This window comes from Pagrus pagrus, assembly GCF_965226575.1.
Source record: "Pagrus pagrus genome assembly, chromosome: 9".
In the NCBI taxonomy this organism is placed as follows: domain Eukaryota; kingdom Metazoa; phylum Chordata; class Actinopteri; order Spariformes; family Sparidae; genus Pagrus; species Pagrus pagrus.
In genome coordinates this window covers 25,629,941-25,654,132 of record NC_140193.1, presented here as the reverse complement: position 1 = coordinate 25,654,132, position 24,192 = coordinate 25,629,941, and the positions used below count along the sequence as shown (strand labels likewise).

At 40.9% G+C, this 24,192-nt stretch overlaps 1 protein-coding gene across 2 annotated transcripts in view; it reads right to left on the bottom strand.

Annotated features, from left to right (window-relative positions):
• Positions 1 to 10,361: 10,361 nt before the first annotated feature.
• pdia5 (protein disulfide isomerase family A, member 5) overlaps positions 10,362 to 24,192 on the bottom strand; it is a 61,745-nt gene continuing 47,914 nt past the window's right edge. For both annotated transcript variants that reach the window (XM_084362499.1, XM_084362500.1), the window contains 3 exons: positions 20,075 to 20,145; positions 12,749 to 12,883; positions 10,362 to 11,352 (listed from right to left, as the gene is read on the bottom strand). In XM_084362499.1, the coding sequence (XP_084218625.1) occupies positions 11,272 to 11,352; positions 12,749 to 12,883; positions 20,075 to 20,145 (287 nt within the window). In that variant the 3' untranslated portion in view covers positions 10,362 to 11,271. The remainder of the gene's footprint in view (positions 11,353 to 12,748; positions 12,884 to 20,074; positions 20,146 to 24,192) is intronic.

The window sequence follows — 24,192 nt, the reverse complement described above, 5'->3', positions numbered from 1 at the left end:
GAAAAAGTTTGTTTTATTACCTCATTAATCTTGTAAATATTAAAATTCCATGTTTGAATTTTTCTCCAAAACTAAATAGTGCTCCTTTAATTAATGTCTTAATTACAGTTTTCAATAATAATAATAATAATAATAATAATAATAATAATAATACAAATTTTAATAATAATAACAGCAGCATTTGTGTTCTTAGAGCTATCTTTGTTTATATTGTTTTGTATTCCAGGTTGTTTTTTGTATTATTTCTTTTTCAATATTACCTTAAGTTAAAGTTTGTTTGAATGAAACAAAATAGTAATACTTTATTTTAACCATATCTCCCACAGGCAATGAGTGATGTGACCAAGAGGATGAAATATTATCAAATAATTCTTATCTAAAGGTCAAAGATTTCCTCTGGAGCTTTCTGTCACATTTCAAGCCGGAGACATTGCAATAACATCTTCAGTGCCTTAAACCCCTCGGCTGTTAGAACGCCCTTTAAAATACCTTTACTTTTCTGCACAAAGTTTAGATAAAGTGGAAATACTAAAATGATGTGGATAGCATAAAGCAAAACATAACATCGAAATCATCAGTAACAGTTTGGTGTTGAGAGTGCATAATATAACAAAATACTAATAGTATTTACTCTCCAAGGTCTGTAGACAGTCAGTGTGCTACTGCAGTATATTCACTCATTTAAATACATTCATCAATATTCAAGAACTCATTTACTAGTTATAGATACTATGTTTCATAATTCAAACTTCCACTTTTAGGTTACTTGCTCCAGTTGCTTCTTTCCCTCTGAAGCCAGTGACAAATTAGCCCTTTACTCCCAGGCTGACTGAGATTTTTGTGTGATAAAATTAAAATAACATGAAGAATGAATAATGAGTATCCAGAGCCAGCCAAGCTGAAGTGCTCCACTCAAACCTGAAATAGGCCATTCGCTGGCATCAGCATTTTCCCCCTCATTTCGTACATTTCCTGTTAGAATATGGAACACAATGCAACTGTGGCTGGAGGAAATTAAAACAATAACACAGAGACAGTTTGTGGCCTCATCCTTTACACGTACCCATGCAATCTCTCCAGAGCCCAGGAAATGTGTCAGCCCAAAGGGACCTCCTAAGTACCCTCATGGCCTGTGTGTGTGTGTGTGTGTGTGTGTGTGTGTGTGTGTGTGTGTGTGTGTGTGTGTGTGTGTGTGAGGGAGAGAGACAGACACACAGAGTGAAAGTGGATGATGGATGTCTGCTGCTGCTGACAAGTTGATGAATAGCCACAGGTCCCGGCGAATGTTCAGTGCAGAGAATGTCAGGTGTGAGGAAGGCGGTGTCGTCATTCACAGTGACACAGTCTAAGCAGATGTGCAAACACATCAGCATTCAAATGCATCAGCGCCAATTGTATCTTTCCCAGGATGTCATCATTATATAGTTCAACTTTGAGCTCAGGAATCCTTGAGAACTATGACATATCTAAAAATATCCCTGCAGACATTTTCCCGGTTGAACTGCAAGATTTTGACATTTTTCACAGGAAATTGAGTGATTTTAAGGACTACCTGTCTTGGGTGAGAATCAATATGGTAACAAGACAAAAAGCCTGAAGTCTGAGTCGACGGTCCTTGGAGACTGCAATGCTCTTACACGATCTAACCAAGCAATAAACTGACAATTACAGCCATATCTCAGGGTGGTGCTTAAAGGAGGGGCATGGGGTCAGAGGAATCTAAAGTAGAAATGCATGATAATATTGACAAGTCAGCTATTTCGGCTGTTAAGGGCTTTAAAATGAAATATCTGCACTGGCCTGAAATGACAGGCTGTTCAGATGACGCTTATGCACACATGCCACAAACTGTCGACCAACTGTTTCCCAGTGGATTTGAACATTTTTAAAAGCATTGGTCTGCATCTGCAGGCGGGCCCTCACAATAAGATAGTGAATGATAATATGTTGATGCTTCCACAGGAGAGACTCGATGCTCTCTGCAATTAGGTGGAAAAATATACATGCATATAGTGGGATCAGCAATCAGCCAAAATGAGTTTGAACATATTGGCATATTGAATAACTGCAAAAATGTAATGCTGGCATCCCTAATGTAAAGATTTAATGTCCGGAGGAGAGCTTGGATATGCCGAATCACTAGGAAATATCCAAATCCAATTTATTTTTATGGCTATTTCTAGTCCTATAGATGTCTATAGTCTTTCTTAATGCCTGTGTCCTGTTTGGATAGGTCATTAAACTAAAACGACCTTTTTATGTTGGGGTGCTGAGGATGAATTGAGGAGTCTCACAGCTTGAGGAAAGAAGCTGCAGTAGTCTGGTGGTACGGCACTGAAACAAAGTTCAGTTTGTTTCACCAGCATCATTGCAGTTATTCATCTTAGATACTTTACCTCTACTTTACCTGCTTATACCACTTATGCCCACAGGGGCTGCCAGAATGATCAAAAACAATGTCCTTGTAGCTGCTGTAAGGTATCGTGGTGTGATGGTGTTTTTCATAATGGCCACTTTGGTCAAAATGGTTCAGATCAAGGAGGATCTGTATATTTCAGACGGACAGTGTGCTCAGTTTTGTGACAGTTTGGAGTGAACACCTTCCTGTTCCCATGAAGAAATGAATTTCCTGTTGCGGTCATTCCAGTTTCCTTTTTTACATGTGTTTCACATGTTTCCTGGGTTTTTGTTGTGTCTTTTGCTCTGTTTCCCTCCTGTGTTCTTGTGCTCATCACCAGCCTGCTTTCCCCTCCACACCTTTTTTTAAACATTATTATATGTTGAAGTATTTCAATGTGTTTAATAGTTAATAGGTCATGCACATTAAGATCATGTAAGTTAAGGTTGTACAGCCTCCAAGGCGTACTGTAGGTGACTGCTGCCAACTAAGATTCAGTAACTAGAAACATTCAGTCTTCAGCTCAAAGGTTGTTTCCACCAGAAACACTCACAAACAACAGTCAGTTTTACTATTTGACGTGGCATATTGATCTCCATAAACCTAACGTCCATTAATTTGTAGTCGTAGTTGTAATTTCTATTGTTTTCGGCTGTTAAACAAGGAAGCTATTCATTTAAAGGCCAGTTCATTTTCACCAGTCAATCAAGCATAAGCATATGACATTTTCATGGTAAAGCTCTGATTGATTTCCTGATCTAATTTACCAATTTCTATCAACAATAACATAAAAAGAATGTTGCCTCTCCCAGTGATGACCGACTGCTCCATATATAGCACACAGACATTAAAACATATGGATCTCTCAGCAAAAGATACAAATCATTTTGATCACTGCCTCGTGAGAAACGAGCAAAAGGAAACCTTTATCTCCTCCCAGCAGATACTCAGAGGTCTATTTATTTCATTGACTTCTGGTATTTGAACTAATTTGTCCCAGCGGCAGCACGTTGAGCACCAAAAAACAACAGGATGGAACAAAAGTATGTAAAGAAAGGAAAAGTCAACAACGGGAAGTTGTTTTTAATGATGCATCTGGGAAAGGAAGAGGTCGTGTGTGGGGTTTTACATAAAAAAAGACGATGAATAATGAAGATACAAAGAGGCAGAGGTGAGGTAGAGGTCGAATAAGTGGATGAAGGCAGGGTACAGATTGACGTCAGAGAGATAAAATCCTGAACAGCCCAAAACACAATTATCCATAAAGGGAAAATGGCTTCTGTTAAGGGCACTTGAGTCCGAGCAGACCTTGACTTTGTGTGAACAACCCTGTGCCCTCCATTTCTTACGCTCATTTTGTGCAGGTTAAAATGTTTGTCCCTCCCCTCCCAGAAAACTCGCAAAGACGCAATGAAGCAATGAAGGACTGAGAGGGTATTTCTGCCTGCTCACAGGCATTAATCAGCCTGCTATGGCTCAACGCTGCACGCATCCCAACAACAGCACTTTATCTCAGCAGACCTGCTCGACCTGCAGACTGCAGACACCGAGCACAAGAAACTTCAGTCTAAAAGTCACTCCACAGCTCAGAGCGGGCCTTGAGGTGGGCGGCACGAGGAGTGAACTCTACACTTTCATCCTTAAAGTAGTGATTTATAATATTCTATAAGCTGAAGTCAACAAACAGCATGTTCGGCTGTACATATTGGAGTCGAGGTTTTAACTGATGGAGTTTTAGGTATCTCTTTATATCACTCCATAAATTAAAGAAACATTGCCGTCAACAGCCATAGAAGACTCATCTTAACTGTATTTTTATGAATAACATGCTAGATATAAATCAGAGTTTGAACAGACCGCTATGTAAAAACCTTCAGATTATACATCGGAAGAAAATTGTAAAGTTTAGTGTGTGTATGTGCTGCTGAAGTGGAGATTTGTGTTTCAAAGTATAATAAATTTTGAGAAAACACCCTTTAAAGACATGTTTTGTAAAATTCCATACATTTCTGATACAAAATGTGAAATATGTTTTTTAAAAAATAACTTAATTTATTTTTCTTATCCTACTCCAAACCTAAATTACTTTTACATTTGCAAAATTGTCCAGAACAGATATCTGAATTAAAATAAAACACCTAAATGTATATTTTGGATGGTTTCCTTCCACTCGTCTCAAAGAAGATTTGTTATGTTGTTGTCTAAAGTACCTCACTGAACAATTTTTTAAGGTGACTGTGCTTTATTTTAGGTGTAAAGAGAAATTCTTACCAGAAATTCGAAAAAAAAAAAAAATACTCAGAGTTACTGTTTGAGTTTTGCAGTGAGGGTTTTCACTGACCTCACTGTGAGCCAGGTCACCTGTAGGTCCAGTAACATTTCTCATAATAAAGCCATCAGTGTCAGATCTGCTGAGAACTGCTCCTGGTCCATTTGTTTCCCTTCTGTGATACAGAACTGAGAAATACGTCAAAATAAGCCAGGACTGTCAGCGACCCGAAAAGGTCAACTTCTGTTTATTTTACCTTGCCAGCAGAGTCGTTCAGTGATGCTGCTGCATTTTAAAATATCTTTAAAAGTGTTTCTCAAACGTCAGTGAACAAAAGATCAGTGTTATTAATGTAAAAATACAGAAACACATCAAAGGGTGAACTGTTGTGTTTAATCATCACACAGCTTGTATGTGACATGTTAATATTTCATAACATTGATGTTATTTGCTCGTTAGCACCATTTTTTTTATTTTGGATGGAGAAAAGCTGTTTATCACGCAGCTGTGTGGGACTGCATGTGCACACCCTGCGTCTCAGACGGCAGCATCTCCTGTTCAGCCCTGTGATATGCAGCTGATGAACTGTGATCCTGCAGATATGTAGCAATGAACATAAATCAAGTCCAGCACAATAAGCATGTGCAATTCTTGCTGCTCAGTAGGCTGGTGGTACGGCAGAGATACTTCTGTATGTTTTTCCAGATGGCGGCAGGGTGAACAGACTGTGGCTGGGGTCGCTGTCATCTCTTAGTATCCTTGATGTTTCCAGTCAGGAGGAAGTGCTGGAGAGGGGGGGAGATTCAGTTCTTAGGTCTCAGGTTAATAAAGGTGATCCTTGTTTAGGGCAGCTGGTTTGGTTTACTTGAGGTTATTTTTTTCCCTTTAGGTTAGGTTAGCATGGGTCAGGATAGGATTGATTAGGATTGGATGGGTCAGGATAGGTAAGGTTAGCTGTCAAATGGTTGTTCTGTGATGTGAAGGGGGTTGCAGTGTTCTTTAGTTTAATCAATTCTCCACTGTTGCATGCTTATTCGTGCCAAATAGATTTTTTGCCCAGTTGTGTTGGATTGTAATGGGGAACTTAGGAACCTTTGACTTCTTGGGAGTGCTGTGGTCTACCTCTGTGTCAGAAACCTCTGTCTCTTCCTGTTCCAGCAACTGTTTTTGCTGCCCTTCGATGCAATGAAGCACTCATCCTCCTCATCAGCATCCCTGTTGCTCAGGGCTTGGATGATTTGTGCCTTCCTGGTAATGAGCCAGTCAAGGTAGATTTTTGTAACCTCATGAAGACATACAACCTCGGCTTCCGTCCTGTATGTCACCTTTTTGTCCAGACTTATCCTCTCCTCAACCTCTCATCTCCCACTTCTTCCACTCTTTTTCCAAGGGAGGATTGGTGTTGCCACAAACCGAAGGACTCTCCCTCCTTCGTCTGGTCTCCTTCATGGTGGGAGAAGGATTGGTGTTGCCACAGACCGAAGGACTCTCCCCCCTTCGTCTGGTCTCCTTCATGGTGGGATAAGGGCTGGTGTTGCCACAGACCCAAGGCTGCAGATTAATCATCATGTGAAATCTACTTGTCCCAGTTTTTGCTGCAACACCATTTTGGAAACAAAGCTTCACACATTTATCCTACATGTGTGCTTTAGTTTCTCATTCTGTGCTTTAGAAATGTATTGTGTACTGTACATTGTAAAACAACCAAGGAATGCATTCCATCATGTAGAGTTTAGGTTATCATTTAATCTAGCTTTATACATCTTTGTGAATGTACTGTGTGGCTTACAAAGAGAAGATTCTTCAGTTAATACGCTACAGGGAAGTGCTTCTCAAGCTTCTTCAAAAAGGAGGAAATGCAAAAAAAACCTCACTTGCAAAATGCAATGTTTTATAACTCATGTAAGTAATACGATTATTTGCGACATGTATACGGTGAGAATTTGGTGTGTGAGAAAACCAGACCCTCACCAGGATTAGTTCGGCCCCTAAATGAGATCAGTATAAGAACAACTGGTTCTTTGGAGGGTCTCTGAGGTAGACAAAATAACATGGACACCTTACAATATGATACAATTCAGTAGATCACAGATAAAAGCTCAGCCTTACTTTCTTCTTATCAGAAATCCAAAAGCTTCACTAAGGCACTAATAATTCCTGAAAGATTCCCTCGAGTCACGTGTTCAGGCATATATAAATAGTTGGCTTGGTGTGTTTTATCTGCAAAAAAAAAGTTCATTTGCCACATTTAAAAGTTTTCACTCAAGTTAAATGATGACTCCTACTTTACTGTGAAGTCCTGACTTAGAGTGTGTGCACTGGAGGCTTTAGGTTTCCATACTACACTTTCAGTTATGAATGTGAAAAAGCAGCCTTCTTGTGTAAAACTCTGCACACATGTCAGTTTACACAGTGAAGTTCAAACATTCAACTGCAGGAACAAGAAGAAAGCACACATTTTTGACTGGAGGGGGATTTATATTATTAGATTTTTTACAGAGCCCCCCTAGGGGCACACAGTAGGAAAAAAATGGATGTGGAAATTGGTGGGAATTGAAATAATAAATTAATCTTTGATGAGGAACATCAAACTCAGACGTGATGTCTGGTAGTTGAATACCAGACTTACTAACCGTACCTAGTCCCGTCTACATTTTCTGATTCCCTTTGTTTTTTCCCCCATTTTGAGCATTTTCATCCAAATAGAAGCAGGAAGAGCCTACAGTTATAAAGCCTTGTTCATATGCGCCGTATGATTACAAACTTTTCAGGCATGTTATTATTATTGTTATTATTATTATTATGACTATTATTACTATTACTATTATTACTATTATTGAAGAACTGTGGATGTGCACAATCTCGCTTTTTTTTCCGGCATTCTTTCTACGAGAACAATAAGACTACTCATAAATACAACCAGCTGTTTTACTCTGCCTTTTCACAGCACTGAGATCAGGGTTTCTAGATCAGACTGGCTCATTTCATAGTTCAGTTATTATTCATCTTACTGTGTTAGACTGTGTAGATGGAACCAGACAAAGGTAAGTTCATACTTAATGTCAAGTCTCACTCAGCAGTAATTCAAAGACTGTTGATTCCACTGACTCTGTTGCACTTTCTATCTTTACACAGGCTGCACCAACCTGCCCAGAGCACCAGGTCTCTACATCCAGGATTACCATGACGACAGAGGGGATGCAGACCACATGAGAAGGATGGAGGACTACAGGACCGGCTGGAGGGTGGTGGTCACCTTCTTTCAGTGGGCTCAGTAAGTCATCCCCTCACTGAGACTACATAAAGCTACAGCTGACATCACAGACTGTCTGTGGATGAGATTTATTACAGGATTCTTCTAGAAAGAGTATCCTTTTGTTTATATAATGTTAACAAATTCAACAACACAACAGGTTGTACAGGTGTATCCACAATGATCCAGGAGCTGTTTCTGTGTCGCAGGGCAGGACCACTCTGTTTTCAGTGTCCCTGGAGCAGCTGAGAGTGGACGTCAACCAACCAATCATCTGAGGAAGAGCCAGCACCACGGAAGACCACTGAGCCACTCTCTGCTTCCAGGTACCAAGGCACTGTGTGAGGACCCAGTGAGTACAGTCACCACCGCCCTACCCCCACCCCCACCCCAACACCACCCTCTCCTCCAGCCCAGACGGAGAGGAGCGCCCAGCCCGACCAGCACGGAGGACGTTGTTATTGGTTGTGAATGCTGAGTTAGCATTCTCCATTCAAACATCAACACGTTCAGGTCAATTAGGACATTCCTGCTGTCATTATCAGAATTTTGAAACTTTCCAAAATATTCAACATTTTCTGCGAAAGGTTTCCCCATTTAAAATGAATCCAAAATGTTTAGTTTTCAAACCTTAACTACCCATTCACACTTTCAGCTAGGATCTCCATTCAAACTTTGAAATATTCTACATCTTGTCGACATTCAAAGAATTATTCATCTTTCAAATCACAATAAAACTTTTCAAAATATTCAACTTTCTTCGAAACTTAGTCTCACATCTCTTCATACTCAGCTTACAGCTTATAGTATATTTGAATCCTTCATTCTCACCCACCCCTATGGTGGCTGCTAAATACCCAAAAGTCTCTCTCTAGAGCCAGCGTTTGGTTTGTCTGTTCTGGGCTACTGTAGAAACACGGCAGTGCGACATGGCAGACACTGTGGAAGAGGACCGGCTCCATCTGCAGAGATGAACGGCTCCATTCTATGGTAACAAAAACACAATATTCCAGTATTGCAGACCTCTCACATGTCTAAAAAGGATTCAATAAATAAAGCAGAAATTAGTATATTTCATAAAAGAAAGTTACATTTTTTTTTGTAAATGTTTGACTTTATTTTTTTTATTTTGCAAGGTCCTTCCTGCATGGAGCAAAACTGTACGTATGGCTGGGCACAGAAAAATCAACAAAGGCAACAATGACTTCTTGGCATAAGTGTGACAGATTCCCACACAACATGGACACCTTTGGGATAAGACAGAGGTGGACTTTCTATTATTCAGCACATGTGTGATGTCACTGCAGAGGCTCGTCAACAAAAACAAACAGACACAGTGAACAAAGATCAGTTTCCCCATCGAGAGGAGATTGGACACCTAACTACAGCGATATGTTAACATCTAATGTGTAATGCACTCTTTCAAAATGCTCCTGCATACCATGAAATGTTAATGATCACTTTCAACACTGAACACAACAAGTGTTTGGTGCCAGCCAGAACATCGGAGACAGTTTCAGTCGGAATGATGCCATCAAGAATCACAATGATGTTTGACGAAAAATGCTTCAGTAACATCTTCTGACAATATGTCTTATTCAACACATGTTGTCATGATATAGCACAGAAAAGGACAATTCAACGTTTTTTTTTAAATTTCTCGGGATACAAATGTAAACAATATTTGATTTGGTGACCTAAGGATTTCAAATTATTCAGCTGGAATGCAAAATTACAAACAAACTAGTTCCCTTTAATTGTGTTTCGCTATCCCTGAGAACCTTATTCATAATGAAAGAAACCAAAGTCTTGAATAATAAAACACGAGTTCAGCTACAGATAAGCCTTTAAATATTTATAGTGGCCGAAGCGTGGGAGATGAAAACACACGGCATTAGAAAAAAAAAGAAAAAAGAAAAAAAATTGCCACAAAGGTAATGATGATAGCTTTGAACCGATGATGTTATGCTGCCAGAAGTGGAAGGGGGGCCGCAGCCTTCACTCACTCAATACTTAATTACTCCATGGATATTTATGAAGTCATTCCTGGGAATTTGACGGAGGGCATGAGAGAGGGCTGTCATTTTGGCTCGTTGGTGTCGTTCAGTTCAGCAGAAAGTGGCAGAAACACACAGGTGTGAAACACCCTGGGTACCCTTAAATAAAAACCCTGAATGCCCAAAGTGTACACCAGAGGCCTGAATTATTCCTCCCTGAACGGTGTGTGAGTGCAGAGGGGACTGTGGGATGTTGAGTGGAATCCATCCTCAGTGCACGGAGGGAGGATAAGAGTTGTGGACATTTGATCATCAACATGCAATATTCAGCCACCGTACTCGAGCATCTCCCATGCTTATGGAGATGAGCCCCACCTTATTAAAACATTGATGAAATCTCATTCTGAATGGACAACAGAGGAGGTACGAGACACAAAACATCACTACAGCTGTGAACGTGGTTAATATTTGGAAATGTACAAAGCATGAAAATGATCAAGGTCAATGCACAAGAATATTTGGCATTTCATCTTCTTGTTTTTCTTCTTTGACTTGCTCTGGTCCACGACTTGAGGGAAGTGCAAGGGCACCAGGCTGCTGATTCTCTTCCACTTATTTTTATTTTCTATGGTCATATCAGTAAGGCCACAATTTGAAGCAAACAAAAATTAGTTAGTCCTTTCTAAAAGCAAAACTGATCATGAGAGCCCCGAACCATACAGAATATTAAGCCTTAGTCCAGGATTATTACAGTAGCACTTCATATTCTACTTTCTAAATCATCCAAGGGATCTGTGAGGATAACAACATAATATTCTGGATGGTTCTGGACTTGAGACATGAAGGTTCTGTACAAAAACATTGGATCCAACAGAGACGGGTTGATGGGACTGGATTAGGACCCTGTGGAGTGATTGACAGTGCAGCCTCCACTTTGAACCAACGATGCCCACCACCACGGGTGTCAATCAGTCACACAGACCCCCACAGGGACAAGCAGGGGTCAGTATTGCATAGATACAGTATAGGGTGTCGCTTCTCACATATGCAGTCACAGTGTTTGGGCAAAGAAAAAGAAAGAAAAAATTAATAAAAAAAGAAGAGAAAGAAGAATCACTTTTTTGTTTTTTCTGCCCATCAGAACATCCATGAAAAAGACGTCTCAAGTGGTCGGTCTAACTGTGTAGGTTCTCCGTCGGTATTATTACAAACGTGATCACCATGGTGTAAAAAAATAGCCTTTCGCTGAGGTCATCAAGTCTCCCACATCAGTGCTGATTGGGCCCTTGCCAGGGTCAAGGGTCACAGTGCAATGACAAACTGCAGTGCATCGCCCCCTCCCTGCACGCCGCCCTCAGAGCTCCTCCTTCCTCTTGCCGACCTTTTCCTGATCACGTCCTCTCAGGCTGCGCATGAAGCCTGTGAAGCCCGCCTCCTGTGGAGAGAGGGACAGTCAGAGCGGGGTAAAGCAAAGTTTCGGCGATCATTTCACTACTTGAAGCAATTTGTCAGACTTGAAACGCCTTCTTCTAATCTAATAATGATCAGAGTCCCGTCATCATACATTATCTCAAGCTAGCCTGACAGCGTGGAGATAAGAGCAGTAAACACAGAATACAAACACTGTTGCCAAGTTCAAGGTCAATCTTCTTAGCCTTATCCAAAATATCAAGATGTGCCTCCATTATTCTCTGCTGCCAAAAGTCTAATACTCCACTTTAGGTAGGCTGCGCTGTGTGCATGACCCCGGCCCTTTGCCATAAATAATTCAGTTATTCGGTACAATACTTTTATCCGCTTGTAGTGACCTGTCCATAGGAGAAAAAGTACGTCCGGAAGCTTAGATTCGTCGGTATAGCTAGCCGGCTAACACAGCTAAGATACAGACATGTGGTGTCGAGACAAAGACACTTTTAAAGACACTGCTTGCCTGGCAGGGATGCCAGAGTTGATCTGCCTACTCCCTTCGCTGCAGACACGCCAGAGTTATCTCGGCTAGGTGAGACAATCGGAGGTTGCGATCAGAGTGACTGTGGGGAACAGTGGTGAGCTAGTAAGCACTTCCTGCCTTACTGCAACTCTGAGAGGACACTTATCTCAAATACAGACACACATAGTAACCCCCACCCACAAACAACAATGTTTCTTTAATTTCTTTGTTTTCTTTTAACACAGTAATTCAGTAAACACCTCATTTATTGATACATTTCAATAACGATCTAGCCTGCTATCATGTGCTTTCACCGCCAAGTGGCTCATGTCAGCCAGAAAGCTAACATGCATGTCAACCACGATGATGGAACTCTTTTTATTTGACTCCTTCACGTTCACCCACTGTGTCACTTCTGCACTAACTGTAGCAGCAGCGTCTTCAACAGCTTATTCTAGGGGCACATATCTGCAATACAGATGCAACATCCTTCATACAGGATCCTGTACGATCCTGCAACATCATACATCTCAGGGAGCGCTGCAGGAAAGATGAAGAGCACATTTCCTGTCTAACTTCTGTCTACATTCATCTGCAGAGTCGTAAACAGTGTGAGGCTTTTAAAGTCCTTACCAACTGTGGAAAGACTGACTTCACACATTTAGAGACTGTCCAGATTTACAGTCAAATGTGTGATATAATTAAGAGGCTCAGTCAGGAGGAGGAAACATTTTTATTCTGAAACCACACACACACTACAGGATAAGGTCTGCTGACTTGCTTGTTTTAACTACATGATACTAGAAATATTTTTTAAGAGCAAATTGGTATTTTAATTGGCCTTTGGGGAATCCCTGGCATAAACAGGGAGCTTCTGCGTGTAGCGTGAAGTAGCACTTACCCCACGATCTCCGGTGTATTTTTCCACAAACTTGCCATAGTTGTAGTAGTTAAATGTCGGGTAGCCCTCCACCCCTTCCTGCTTACAAAGGTCGTGGTTCTGACCTTTTGTGCAGTCCACAGCAGCGTACACGATCTGAGGAAAAACACAGCAATCACATTCAGTGTGATGTTACATAAAGTATCATTCTGATAGACAGATTATTGGGCTGACATTCAGCATTTTCTGATTACTGGTATCGGGGAATTTTCTGTCACATTGCTGATAAGATAAAAATGTGCTACTTTGGTTCTGATGCAGCATCCTCCCACACAATGTCCCGCCCACAACACTACCTGACTGGTAACAATAAACTGACTGTAAACACTGAATAATCTCAGTCTGCAAAGTAACAAGTAACTAAATGTATCAAATAAATGTGGAGAGGAAGATTAAAGTGGCAGAAAATAAAAACAAGCATGAAGTACCTCAAAACTGTACTTAGGAACAGTACTTCAGTGAATTGTTCTTTATTTCATCACTGGTTGTTTGGAATTTTGACACAAAGATTTATATTTTTACCACAAATGAATATCGGTTTCGGCTTCAGTCTCCTTGATTTCTAATAATCGTTATTGGCCCTGAAAAAGCCATATCGGTCGACCCCTTCAGTTTAATACATCAACAAAAAACGTGACATGCTGCCACATCAGATGAGATGAGTGGGGGTTTAACAGCAGAACATCAAAGTGGAACTTTGTGAAATCAACAAGTTATTAATACAGTAACTGAATGTTAGAAATATCAAAGATGTAAACATCTCACGTCATTAAATCTCAGACTCATTATATTCACTTTCTAATAAAATGTAACATTAGCATATTAGCATACTTTGCTGCATGTTTTACAGGTTAAAACATAGAAAAGTGTACTGTAAAATACTGTGTATTTCCGTGTGTGTTAAGAAAAGTTGGTGGTCATTTCCGTTGATAATAAACACAATGCTAACCATGATGAAGTTTAATATGGGCACTAATTCGCCCTGCCTGTGGATATTAAAACTGGCAGGATCTGTAACATCCAACGCCTCCTAAAACATTCTGAAAGCAGGTTTATGGAGGATTTGGCTCATTATATGTCGCTGTTTAACTGCTCTGTAACAATGATTTGGATTCACAAGAGGCACTTTTATTGTTTGGGTGCGATCAGTTATTGTTTCAGTGTCTCTAACCATTGCACTATATTTTTGGAACAAATAAACTTTATTATAATTGTAGATCAACACTACAAAAACTGCACACAGGACATTACAAGAGGATGTAATAGAGAACTCAATATTTATCAAGTGTAAAATGGCCATGTAAAATGTGTGTGTCGGGCAATAAGCCAGCTCAACACATTCCTCCTTGTCCAGATTTAGACCACTAGTGTCTCTTTCCAGGTCAAAAAAATGACAGATGCATTTCTCTTCAGTGAAACCGTTGGGAGCGGGTGTTGTGGGAAAAAATCCCACAACAATCACTCCTACATAAAAACAACAGGGGAGATTTATGTTGCGAGGCTGTTGCATCGATTAGTGACAAGCCACAGCAATGAGGCGTAAATGCCGCCTCACTGATACATGACTCACTCAGCTTGTCCTTTTGGACAGCTGAAATGTCACCCTCTCTCAGCGTGCTGAGCGCTGCACATTGAACTTGTCACTATCAAATAATCGCTCCCCGTCCATCTGTCTGCCCGAGCTGGATGTGGAAAGGACTGATCTGCTGCGGAAGGAAAACATATTTCCATATACTTTCTCCGCGCGTCCAACTGTGAAGCCACGCTCCAAACTTCTTGTCCTAATTACAAAATACAAGTGCCTCTTGTTTTTCTTTTCATGCTAACACACAAACTCAACTGCTGAGAATCTGCATGAGCACCAACATACTGTAGCACAAGTACACTGCTGACTTGGTCTGCATCAGCAACACAGACATCTGTGAACACAAAGGGAGGTTAAGGAAGAAAGACTCTTGCACATCAGTGGGGAAGATAGCCTATAAAGGAACATTCTTCTTCTATGGTCTGTTAATCAGGTGTCTTAAACTAGGCCTCTATGTACTCCAACAACAAGAGGATTTCACGGATTGGCTGCAGGCTGTGTGTATTCAGCAGGACTGAGGTGTTTCACCCTTTAAAAGCAAAATAGTCAACAGAAATTTAGCTGACGACACTGTTTGAAGACGTCCTATTCTGTTCTTTTTGGTTTCCGGGCAGTTCAGTTCAGTGAGTTTTTTATATTCGACCAGTTCTGAGTTAGGATGCTCTGAGATACACAGAGGTACTTTAAGCAGCAGTCGCTATGACAAGGGATGTAATGTAACCACCGACTCCATCCGACTGCTCATCCCTGTGTGTAATCAATCACAGTTGCTGTGAATTGACAGGAGAAAATGAAGCCATAGAGTCATTGTTTCTTCAAAGGTCTGCAGCCAATTCCGTTATTGATCCATTTTCAAATGACAGAGGACCCCACATCATGTCATTGATCCAATCATTTTCTCAGAAATGTTCTGAGGAGCAGCACATTACCCGTTTGCTTGGTTTCAATTCACCAGCATCACACTGAAGAGCAGCAGAGCAGTAATCAAACTGCTCTAGTTCTGTCTCACAAATACTATCACAGACTCTCCTTTTTACTTTATTATATACTGTATATATATATATATATATATATATATATATATATATATATATATACATATACACACACATATATATACACAATTGTTGCAGCTGAATCGGGAAAGAAATTAGCCAATCACATTGTTGCATTGATGGGAGCGAGATTAACGACAGTTTCAGTTCCTCAGGGATTTGGTGCCTGACTTGGAATAAACAAGGTGAGAAGAGCTGTCCACGTGACGCCATGAATTATGATGACTTATAAAAATAGAAAAAGTTGAGACCCAAGTGTTGATAAACCCAAGTTATATCATTCTTAACTGTAAACCAGCAGAATATCAATTAAAAAGAAAAATGATTGTGTTTTTGTTAATCTCCACTGTAATGAAGTTGCATTAAACATTCCTTGTTTTGTCCCAGATGGTTGCATTATAGGCTGAGTGTGATGAGTCTAACAAGAGATGAGGACACAAGGTGAAGACATCACACACTGTGTAAACCATCCCCGCTGCCAAAGTCTCAAAAGTAAACTTGACGAGCAAGTGTTGAGCTGCTGTACGTACGTAGAGAAGGTCGAGTTAACGCTCGTCACGATTGGGTTACTGCATTTGTAAAAGCAAGGCCCAAATGGTACCTCACCACCATTTTTCCAACTGCTGATTGCTGGTTTTGTGAGTGTTTTGAAACTAATTAAACGCCACGGACGAGCTCCACTTCTCACTCCTCGTCAGTCTTTCGCCTCTTTTGTGGTGTTTGAGTATCGACTTTGATGTTGATAACCATGGCAACGGTAAAAGTTACGAGGCATTTGTGTCAGTGCTAGTTGTATCATGTATAAAATACATAACAGGATAACAGGTAGAAACTCCATATCATTCAGTATATGCTCAACATTAAGTAACTTTCATTTAGGTCAGGATCAGACTTGATCATGATATCTGTAGCATTATGGTGCAGGTCTGTATGTCTGTTGAGAACTTTAACTTTACAGTTACTGAAGCAGCACCATGCCTGGTCATATTGGCCAAATCCTTCAAATAAAAATGCTTTTCTCAGATGAAACACTGTTCTCATTACAGTGGCAACAAAAGCTTTTGCAAACAGGCACTTCCGGCCAATGTGCCCCTTTAATGCTGCTATTGATTAGTATTTGGGAAAAAGACAAACAGCTCAGGACAAACCCTGTACACGGCTCCCGCTGTCATACAGCACAGAATGTGGAGTTTTAATTGTTTGCGTCTTCAAAGCTGGAGCTAAGCTTGTGTTTGTCTTTGGTAAATGAGGCGAGGGCAGCTAATAGACTGTGATCAACACCAGCCGGGTACAATACACTGGGGCTCGGCTTTATAAATAGAGAGGATTGCCAAGTAAACACATGCCCAGTTCTCTGATTTACTCTTGTTCAAATACAACTGCACACCTCCACCGGCCACTGGAGGGACAACAGAGGGAAGAGATCTTACAGCTCTGCATTTATATAACCTGCTCAGATATGAGGGTCCCCTGCTGTGGCAGCGTGTGGGGGTTTCATCACAGGGATACTGATCCAAACATCACAGGTGAATGGTGAAGCTGTGCCAAAGTGCCTTAAGCTGTTGTGGTCGCTAGAATCTGGATCTCAAAAAAACATTTCTGACTGCTCTTTAAGTGCTGAATTTTCTTTTAAAATACTAAGTCAATAATTTTTTCCATTAGGGAGTCAAAGGCCTCAACAGTTTGTGTTTCTTGGCGGCCATTACGAGACCAACTGCTCTATTAAAGCTTTAGATTGTCTCGGTCTGAGTCAAACATTTTTTAAGTCTATGGTAAAACTACTATTATTATTTTTTTTTTTACAAGATTAAAAATGATCTTTTATTACAAATTGTGTTACTGCCACTGGTGTGTTTCAGTGTTTACTTGCAGGATGAAGGAATCAACAAAGGCGTGTTTGAGTTGTTGAAGTGGCAGCTGAAGGGAAATACTCACAGAAATGCACAAAAACATTTTAAAGTTCATCTGTAGAGGTTTTATGTCATCGAGAAATGTTACAAAGGATTGCCTCAGAAAATTGATGAAAAGGATGTTGAGGACACGTCACAGTTTCATACCATCTGACAGTGATTTAAAAAAAATTCCAAACTTATGAGAGAGCAACATTGCCTCAGCACAATTGGAACAACGTGCACTTTAAGCGGCTCGATGAGACTTTCAAATCAAAAATCAACAATATCATGTTTTTTCAAGGTCAGCGTTACTTAGACCTGATAAATCGCAGCTGAGTACTGCCAGACACGCGCCCAAGTTTGTTCAGTTTGCGTGTGTGTGTGTAAGAGAGTGAGTCACACAATTACAGAGGTTTGGAAATACTGAGCCCTGCAGTCAGAGGGTATTAACAGGAGGAGCAGGAGTGGGAGTATGTCGGGACACGGGTCCTGAGGGAAAAGGAATGAGAGGGAGTAGAGATGATGGAGGACGAGGAGGAACGTGTCCTGTTGTGATTGCGTGAACCTCCAATAACCCCAAATCTCCTCGTGGGCCGAAGATTTGATGAGACTGTGTGGGCTTCAGCAAAGTGGTCAAATTCCTAACTGACATGCTGAGACAAATATCAGGAACGAGGTGGACGGAGTTGTACATTTCGAGTTGGGAGTTTTCAGGATACCAGTGTTTGACGGTCTTATCAGACATTTTGATGTGCCACATTTGACCACAACCACTCTGCAGGCCTCCATGATAATTTCGAACAGCTGCTTATTTAAAAAAAAAAAAACCTCTTATCTGACACAGCAAAGTCCAGGGCTTGTGTGCTGAGCACCATAAATAGAAGAAATAATTAAAAAGTGTCACAACATTTGACCATTTCTATCAGATTCACAGTGCGCAGCTCATATTGTAGATAATAAAAACACAATGACAGAATAAACAAGCTCCGTGAACTCAGGTTTCAAGATGCTCTGATATTTTGACACGTTGCTTGTTTATTGTCTTACCTGGAGTAATGTGAGATGATGGATATCAAATCCCCCTTTATGAGCCCAGTGCAGATGTGCAGCAGTACCATGCTGTGTTTAGCTCAGCTGGGCACACTGTAACACTGACTGTTAAACCGAGAAAATTGACGCCTAATTTTGTAAGCAAAGACTCCACAACTGTTTTCTTCACACAACGCCTCATGTGGACTTAACATATAGAAATGAAAAGTTTAAAAACAGCTTACAGTTGGAGATATTTAACAACCAACAGCTACTGAGCACAACTGGGATCACATAGAATCTCAGACAAAAAGTCTGGACGCTAAAGGCTCCGGCTGGTGCGTGAGGTGCTGCGAGTTGGGCGGTGCTTCTTTTTGGCTCCTCTGTTTATAACATACCGGCCTGGTGACAAATGCTTCTCATATTACAGCTGAACAGTTCCTTAGAATATTTTTTTAAAAGATTTGAGGTGAGAAAAAGGCGACGCAGTGACAGAGTCTTGATTTGTGTTTGATCAGCACCGCCTAGTTTGTGATTTTCATGAGCCTGGTGCGTTGGGCTGAACTGACTCATTAACTTCATGACGAGGCTGAGTCGTAATTATGCAATTCAGACACATCAACTGGTCCATAAACTCGCTGTGCTGTACCCATCATGCACCACGTAACATCCGTCTGTCTGTAACTGAGGAAAACCTTCATACTTTTGGATCTATTTATGATTACTCCACATGACAGACTTTTACGTAAGTCTGACGCAGCAGAGATGATCTGGGGCCTGCCACCATGGAAATAAGTTATATTACAGTTTAGTGTTTCTACCCTGTGTTCTGCTTCAATGTTATGCACCTTGTTTGTGTCGAGGGCTATTTACAGCCTGTTTCATGTTACTTCATTTGAGATGTTTTGCTTCTCCCATGTTGGAATAAATTTCTGTTTGTCTTCGTCTTACTTTTGTTTTGTGTACTTTTGGATAAGTGTGTTGCTGATAAGTGCGTGTGTTGCTCAAGACAAAATACACTCAAAATAAACTCCTGCAAGCCAAAAAAGACAACATCTGAATAAGACAGCTCAGAATGGCTGGAAAAGATGATATTTTTCATTTTTTTTAAAGATATAATATGTCCAGACAAACACTTCTGCGCACTGTTCAACTAACTTGCAATCAAGAATGAATTTTGATAACAAGGTTAAGATTTTGTCTGCCCTTGGTCTTTTCCTACAGTACGCACCAGGCGATGCACAGGTGTGCAAAAGTTTACTCTGTAAAGATATGATATCTAACATTTCTGTATGAAAACACTTTTTGTTGAGTTATGTATTTGCATCATCCTAAACTGTCAATCAATGTTAAAAACCCCGTAATGATATTCAAGGTAACAGTCGTTACCTGGTGGGGGCAGTGGGCTTTCATTTCACATTCCAACAGCAGCAGACGCCCGTGACCCCACGCTACTCATGCCTTTTGTTTTGTTTTGATTGACGGACGAACATCTCTCCCTTCTTCCAGTCTTTCCGCGCTAAGCTAGGCTAAACACATCCCAGCCCCTACATTATACCAGACACAGAGATGAAATCAATATTGAGCCTCTCTCCTAACTGCACTAACTGCATATAACCAGTATTGTTACTTTAGGAGTCATCTTGAGCTTGAGGGATCCTCGTCACACCACTCCTGCTCGGAGTAAATGTGTGTGCTGCTGAATGTGTGAACGAGCAACACTCACCTTGCGGTCCTCTTTGAAGAGCTCTGCTGCTGTGGTGAAGTGGGGAACGGAGCTTTTACAGTGAGGACACCCTGGAAGAGAAGAACACACAGATGGGACATTATTACACTATAAACATCTCGCTTCACGTCCTAAACAGCACCACATACAGATACTAAGACGCACACATTCCCAGATACAAACAGAATCACTGCCATACATCATTTACTGTCTCCGACATGTTCATAAAGCATGCTGCCCCTCAATCCTGCAGGTATTTAGAGGGTTTACGCCACATTAGAGATGCTTCACTTGCATGTTATGAGAGACTGTAAATTTCTTTATTGCCATCATAAACACAACCTCCCCCGACCCTCGCGGCTCCATCAGCCATCCATATATAGGGAAGTCAATACTTGCACAAACACACCACCAGGTACCACAACTAGAGATCACATTCACAGACAGCAGGTTCACTTCTGGTAGGCGGAGGCAAGATGATTCAACTGTACATGAGAGGTTGCCTGATGAATCTGTGAGGAGACGTTTCCTGGGTCGAGCTATGTTGAAATAAAAAGACACTCACATACTGCAGGGCGGCACTATCCCTCATTTAATGCACCGAAGTCGTTTGAGCAGCACTGCTCTTCATCAGAGTCAGACTTGTCTGATGAAGACCGCTGTTGCTGGAAACTTTTCTGCCTTAAATGAGTGGATATCAGATCCCTGCAGTGCGCGACCTGTCTTTTTGTTTCAAGTTTTGCTCACTTTCCAACACAGCACCACCCTTCTCGGTTTGGATGTGCGTGTACACTAATGTTTTTCCAGCTACAGCTTGCACAGATTAGAAGGTTGCGTTGTTGCACTGCACTTGCAATCGAGTGCAATAACTGTGATGACGTCTTTGAATCTCTGTTGAAGTTCGACTTCCAGCAGACTTCTGTAATGTCAAGTACCCATTTTTTTTCGGTTCATTACAATCAAGCTGTTGTTGCTGCTGCTATGAATGGAAAAAGGCAAGAGGACCTCTCTTGTGCTGACGAATGGAAGAAATAAAAAAGCAGCCTGGCGGTGGGTGACTGGATAAACTCTTTCATGAGGAAGGTAAGGGTTAGATCCCCACAGGGACTATATTTTGTATAAAAGTATGTGGATTATTTCTTTAACTTTTTTGAGGTAACATGCTTGTATGGACAGATAGTTTAGTATGTGGATAGCCCAACATGACACTGTGGATTTTGAACATGTCATTTTAAAACTGTGGGCATTAATCTGCTGCTCTAACAGCCTCCACTCTTCTACTTTCAGGCTTTTTAGCATAGCAGATTATTAAAGCTACATTTCATCTTGTAAATGCAAGTTTAATCAGAATGTATAAAACAAAATATATTCAGCTACCCACTGTTGACACTGGCCCTGCTACAATTAAGATCACCTGATTTGTTTTTGTCATTAAGAGCATCAACACAATGGTCGCACTGTAAAAGGATTTCAAAGGCTACAAGAGCACTGACTGATGGCGGCCACAGTAATAATCAGGGATTTTTACGGTTGCGTGCATGCCGTCAAGCATTCACGAACACACCATAAGTCTATCTTCAACTTAATTATACACCAACTCGCCGCCGTTCATTTGCCTTCCTTTTCAGAGTCGCCTCTCGGAGTCTGCATTCAGCAGCGCTCAGAAATCCATTTCCTGCTGAAGTACCCTTTTAGCTGCAACAATAAGTGGCCTTTAAAGGTGCTTTTTCGCAATTCTGACACTGGTTTATCAAAAACACAACGGTGTGACTTCTGCCACGTTTTGCCCTCACAAGAAGAGAGCAGGCGGGGTCACTGTACCCGCTCAAAGATTTCCTAACAGTGGAAATGTGAGCAGATAAATGAGGGTAGGGGGCAGGTAGTGTCACACAGCACTATAAGTACAGGATATTTCAGTTTTCACTTCTTACAAATCGTCTGCCGTCCAAGCTGCTTAAAAGCAGCTAAAAAGGCAGGTCTGCAGTTGATAATGAGACCAGCTCTATCATTTTTTCTTCTGCACAGACATCTTCAACAGCCTTTTTCAGAATTACTGAGAGACCGACAAGAAGGTGGAGAGAAAAGAAGACGGATGGATACAAGACTGTCGGATGTAGATGTACTTTAACAGCTTTGATTTTTCTGTCTTTTCATCATAGCTAATTAATACAACCGTGCATATACAGAAGTAACAAAAGCAATATAGAAACAGCTTAACATGAAACGCAACAAAATGTCTCGTTTGGAACCGAGCATCATGCAACACTATTTATTCTGACGGCTACAATGGATTATTTAGACAGAAAAAATATTATGAGACACAAAAATAAAAAAATAATATTGTTCCTCCTCCTGTAGTGCTGTTTATCCATCCATTTTGTTGTGTGCTGTTGAGTTTTGGAGATTTCGGCTGCAGAGATGTCTGCCTTCTCTTGAATATAGTGGAACTAGATGGCACTCAAAATATCAGCAATGTCTCTTTCCAGATTTTTTGTTGTGAGCACTTTCATGTAGTAACATTTTCTTTCTACCAAACTAAATGCAGAAACGAGTGAGCATCTACAGGTAAGAGGAACTGTCCCTTTAACACTACATATACAAAGCGACTATCAACTCAGTATTCCCTGAGGACAGTGAAGGGCTGGCAGAGAGAGAAGGCGCGATGGTATGTAGTTTTATTTTAGGCTCAATAAAGCAGATCTTAGTTAAAAACCCACGCACTGGTTTAAAAACTGTTCTGTCTGAAGTATCTCCAGCCTCAATGACTTAGCAGCCAGCTGTAACTAATCAAATGCTCTATTTAACACAAGCTCCCTCACTGATAAGACACCAGTGAGCAGGGTGCAGATGGGCTTGGCGGGGTGGGAGGGCAGCAGGTTGTTGCAGCCTCGTGTGCATCTGGAGTGTCTCTTTGTAGAGGGAAGCACCAAAGGGCCCAACAGAGGCAGCAGCCCAACCACTGTGCCCCTGCTGGCTTTGAAGCCCTCATCAGACACAGAGGACAAAGAAACAGGGACAGAGGTGCATGTGTGTCTCTACCAGTGAATAGATAATTAAACAAGTGAGTCACTCTGTATTCCTTCTGCATCTATGTTGTGTTTGAGAGTGTCATAACACTGACCTCCCTACACTTTTTAAAGAAATCATTTTCAAAGACAAGTTCAATAACAGAGAAGCTCTCACCTCTCTCTTTGTGGAGGTCTCACTTAAAAGAAAACCTGGAAGTTGGTGCCAGAGACCGGGGCTACTATACAGGGTCGGATCAAGATATTCTCCACTTTAATTTGAAGTCTGACTTCAAGCAGCTCGATGTGTCCAGGCAGAGAACAGGTTTCAGTCCACTAAATCTTTCCATCGTTTGTTGTTTGTGTTCTTTGGAGCTTCCTACTAACTCTGAAACAATCATATCTAACATATCTGTCTTGTTATTTTTTTTAAGGCTCATATCCATTTACATATTCAGCCTTCCTTTACAGCTGTGTTTGTACACCTGGGAGTCACAGCTAGTCATTATTTTTGTCTGACTACTGTGTGCTGCTGAGAAGATAATGTACAGTTGCTTTATCAGAGCTTGTTTGTTTAAAAAAATAACTGCTGGAAACTTTGAGGAGGCTGAACACACGCCATAAAGCCGAGACAATGAGCTGAAAGAAGCTTAAAAGATCAGTAGAGCTGCAGAGTTGGTGATAATTTCCTTGTGGACTCATTTATTAAAGGAAAGCCTTTTATTTTACTTTTGATTTGATACTGCATCAATGCTATCAGTGAAGTGAGCCGTCAGGTTATAATCTAAACTGTCAGCTGTTGCAGAGACAACAGAGAAAGGACATTTTTATGGTTAATTTTGTTTTTTCTCAGGACTCGACTATAAATCTGCATTATATGATCCCTGAAACACGAGGTGGAACAGTGATTTGTTCTCTTTTTTTAACCTGCACAAATCTATTCTCAGTCATCTGAATCATGCCTCAGTCTCCCCGTGGCTTAGGTGGGGTTTATATACTGCCGATGAGGAGCTTTACGGCCAGAGTTACGTATGTGCTCTGGTTTAAACCCAGGATATGATCACACCAAGTCCAGCAGGGCTGTGATCATACTTGGTCGCGACAACTTCGCAC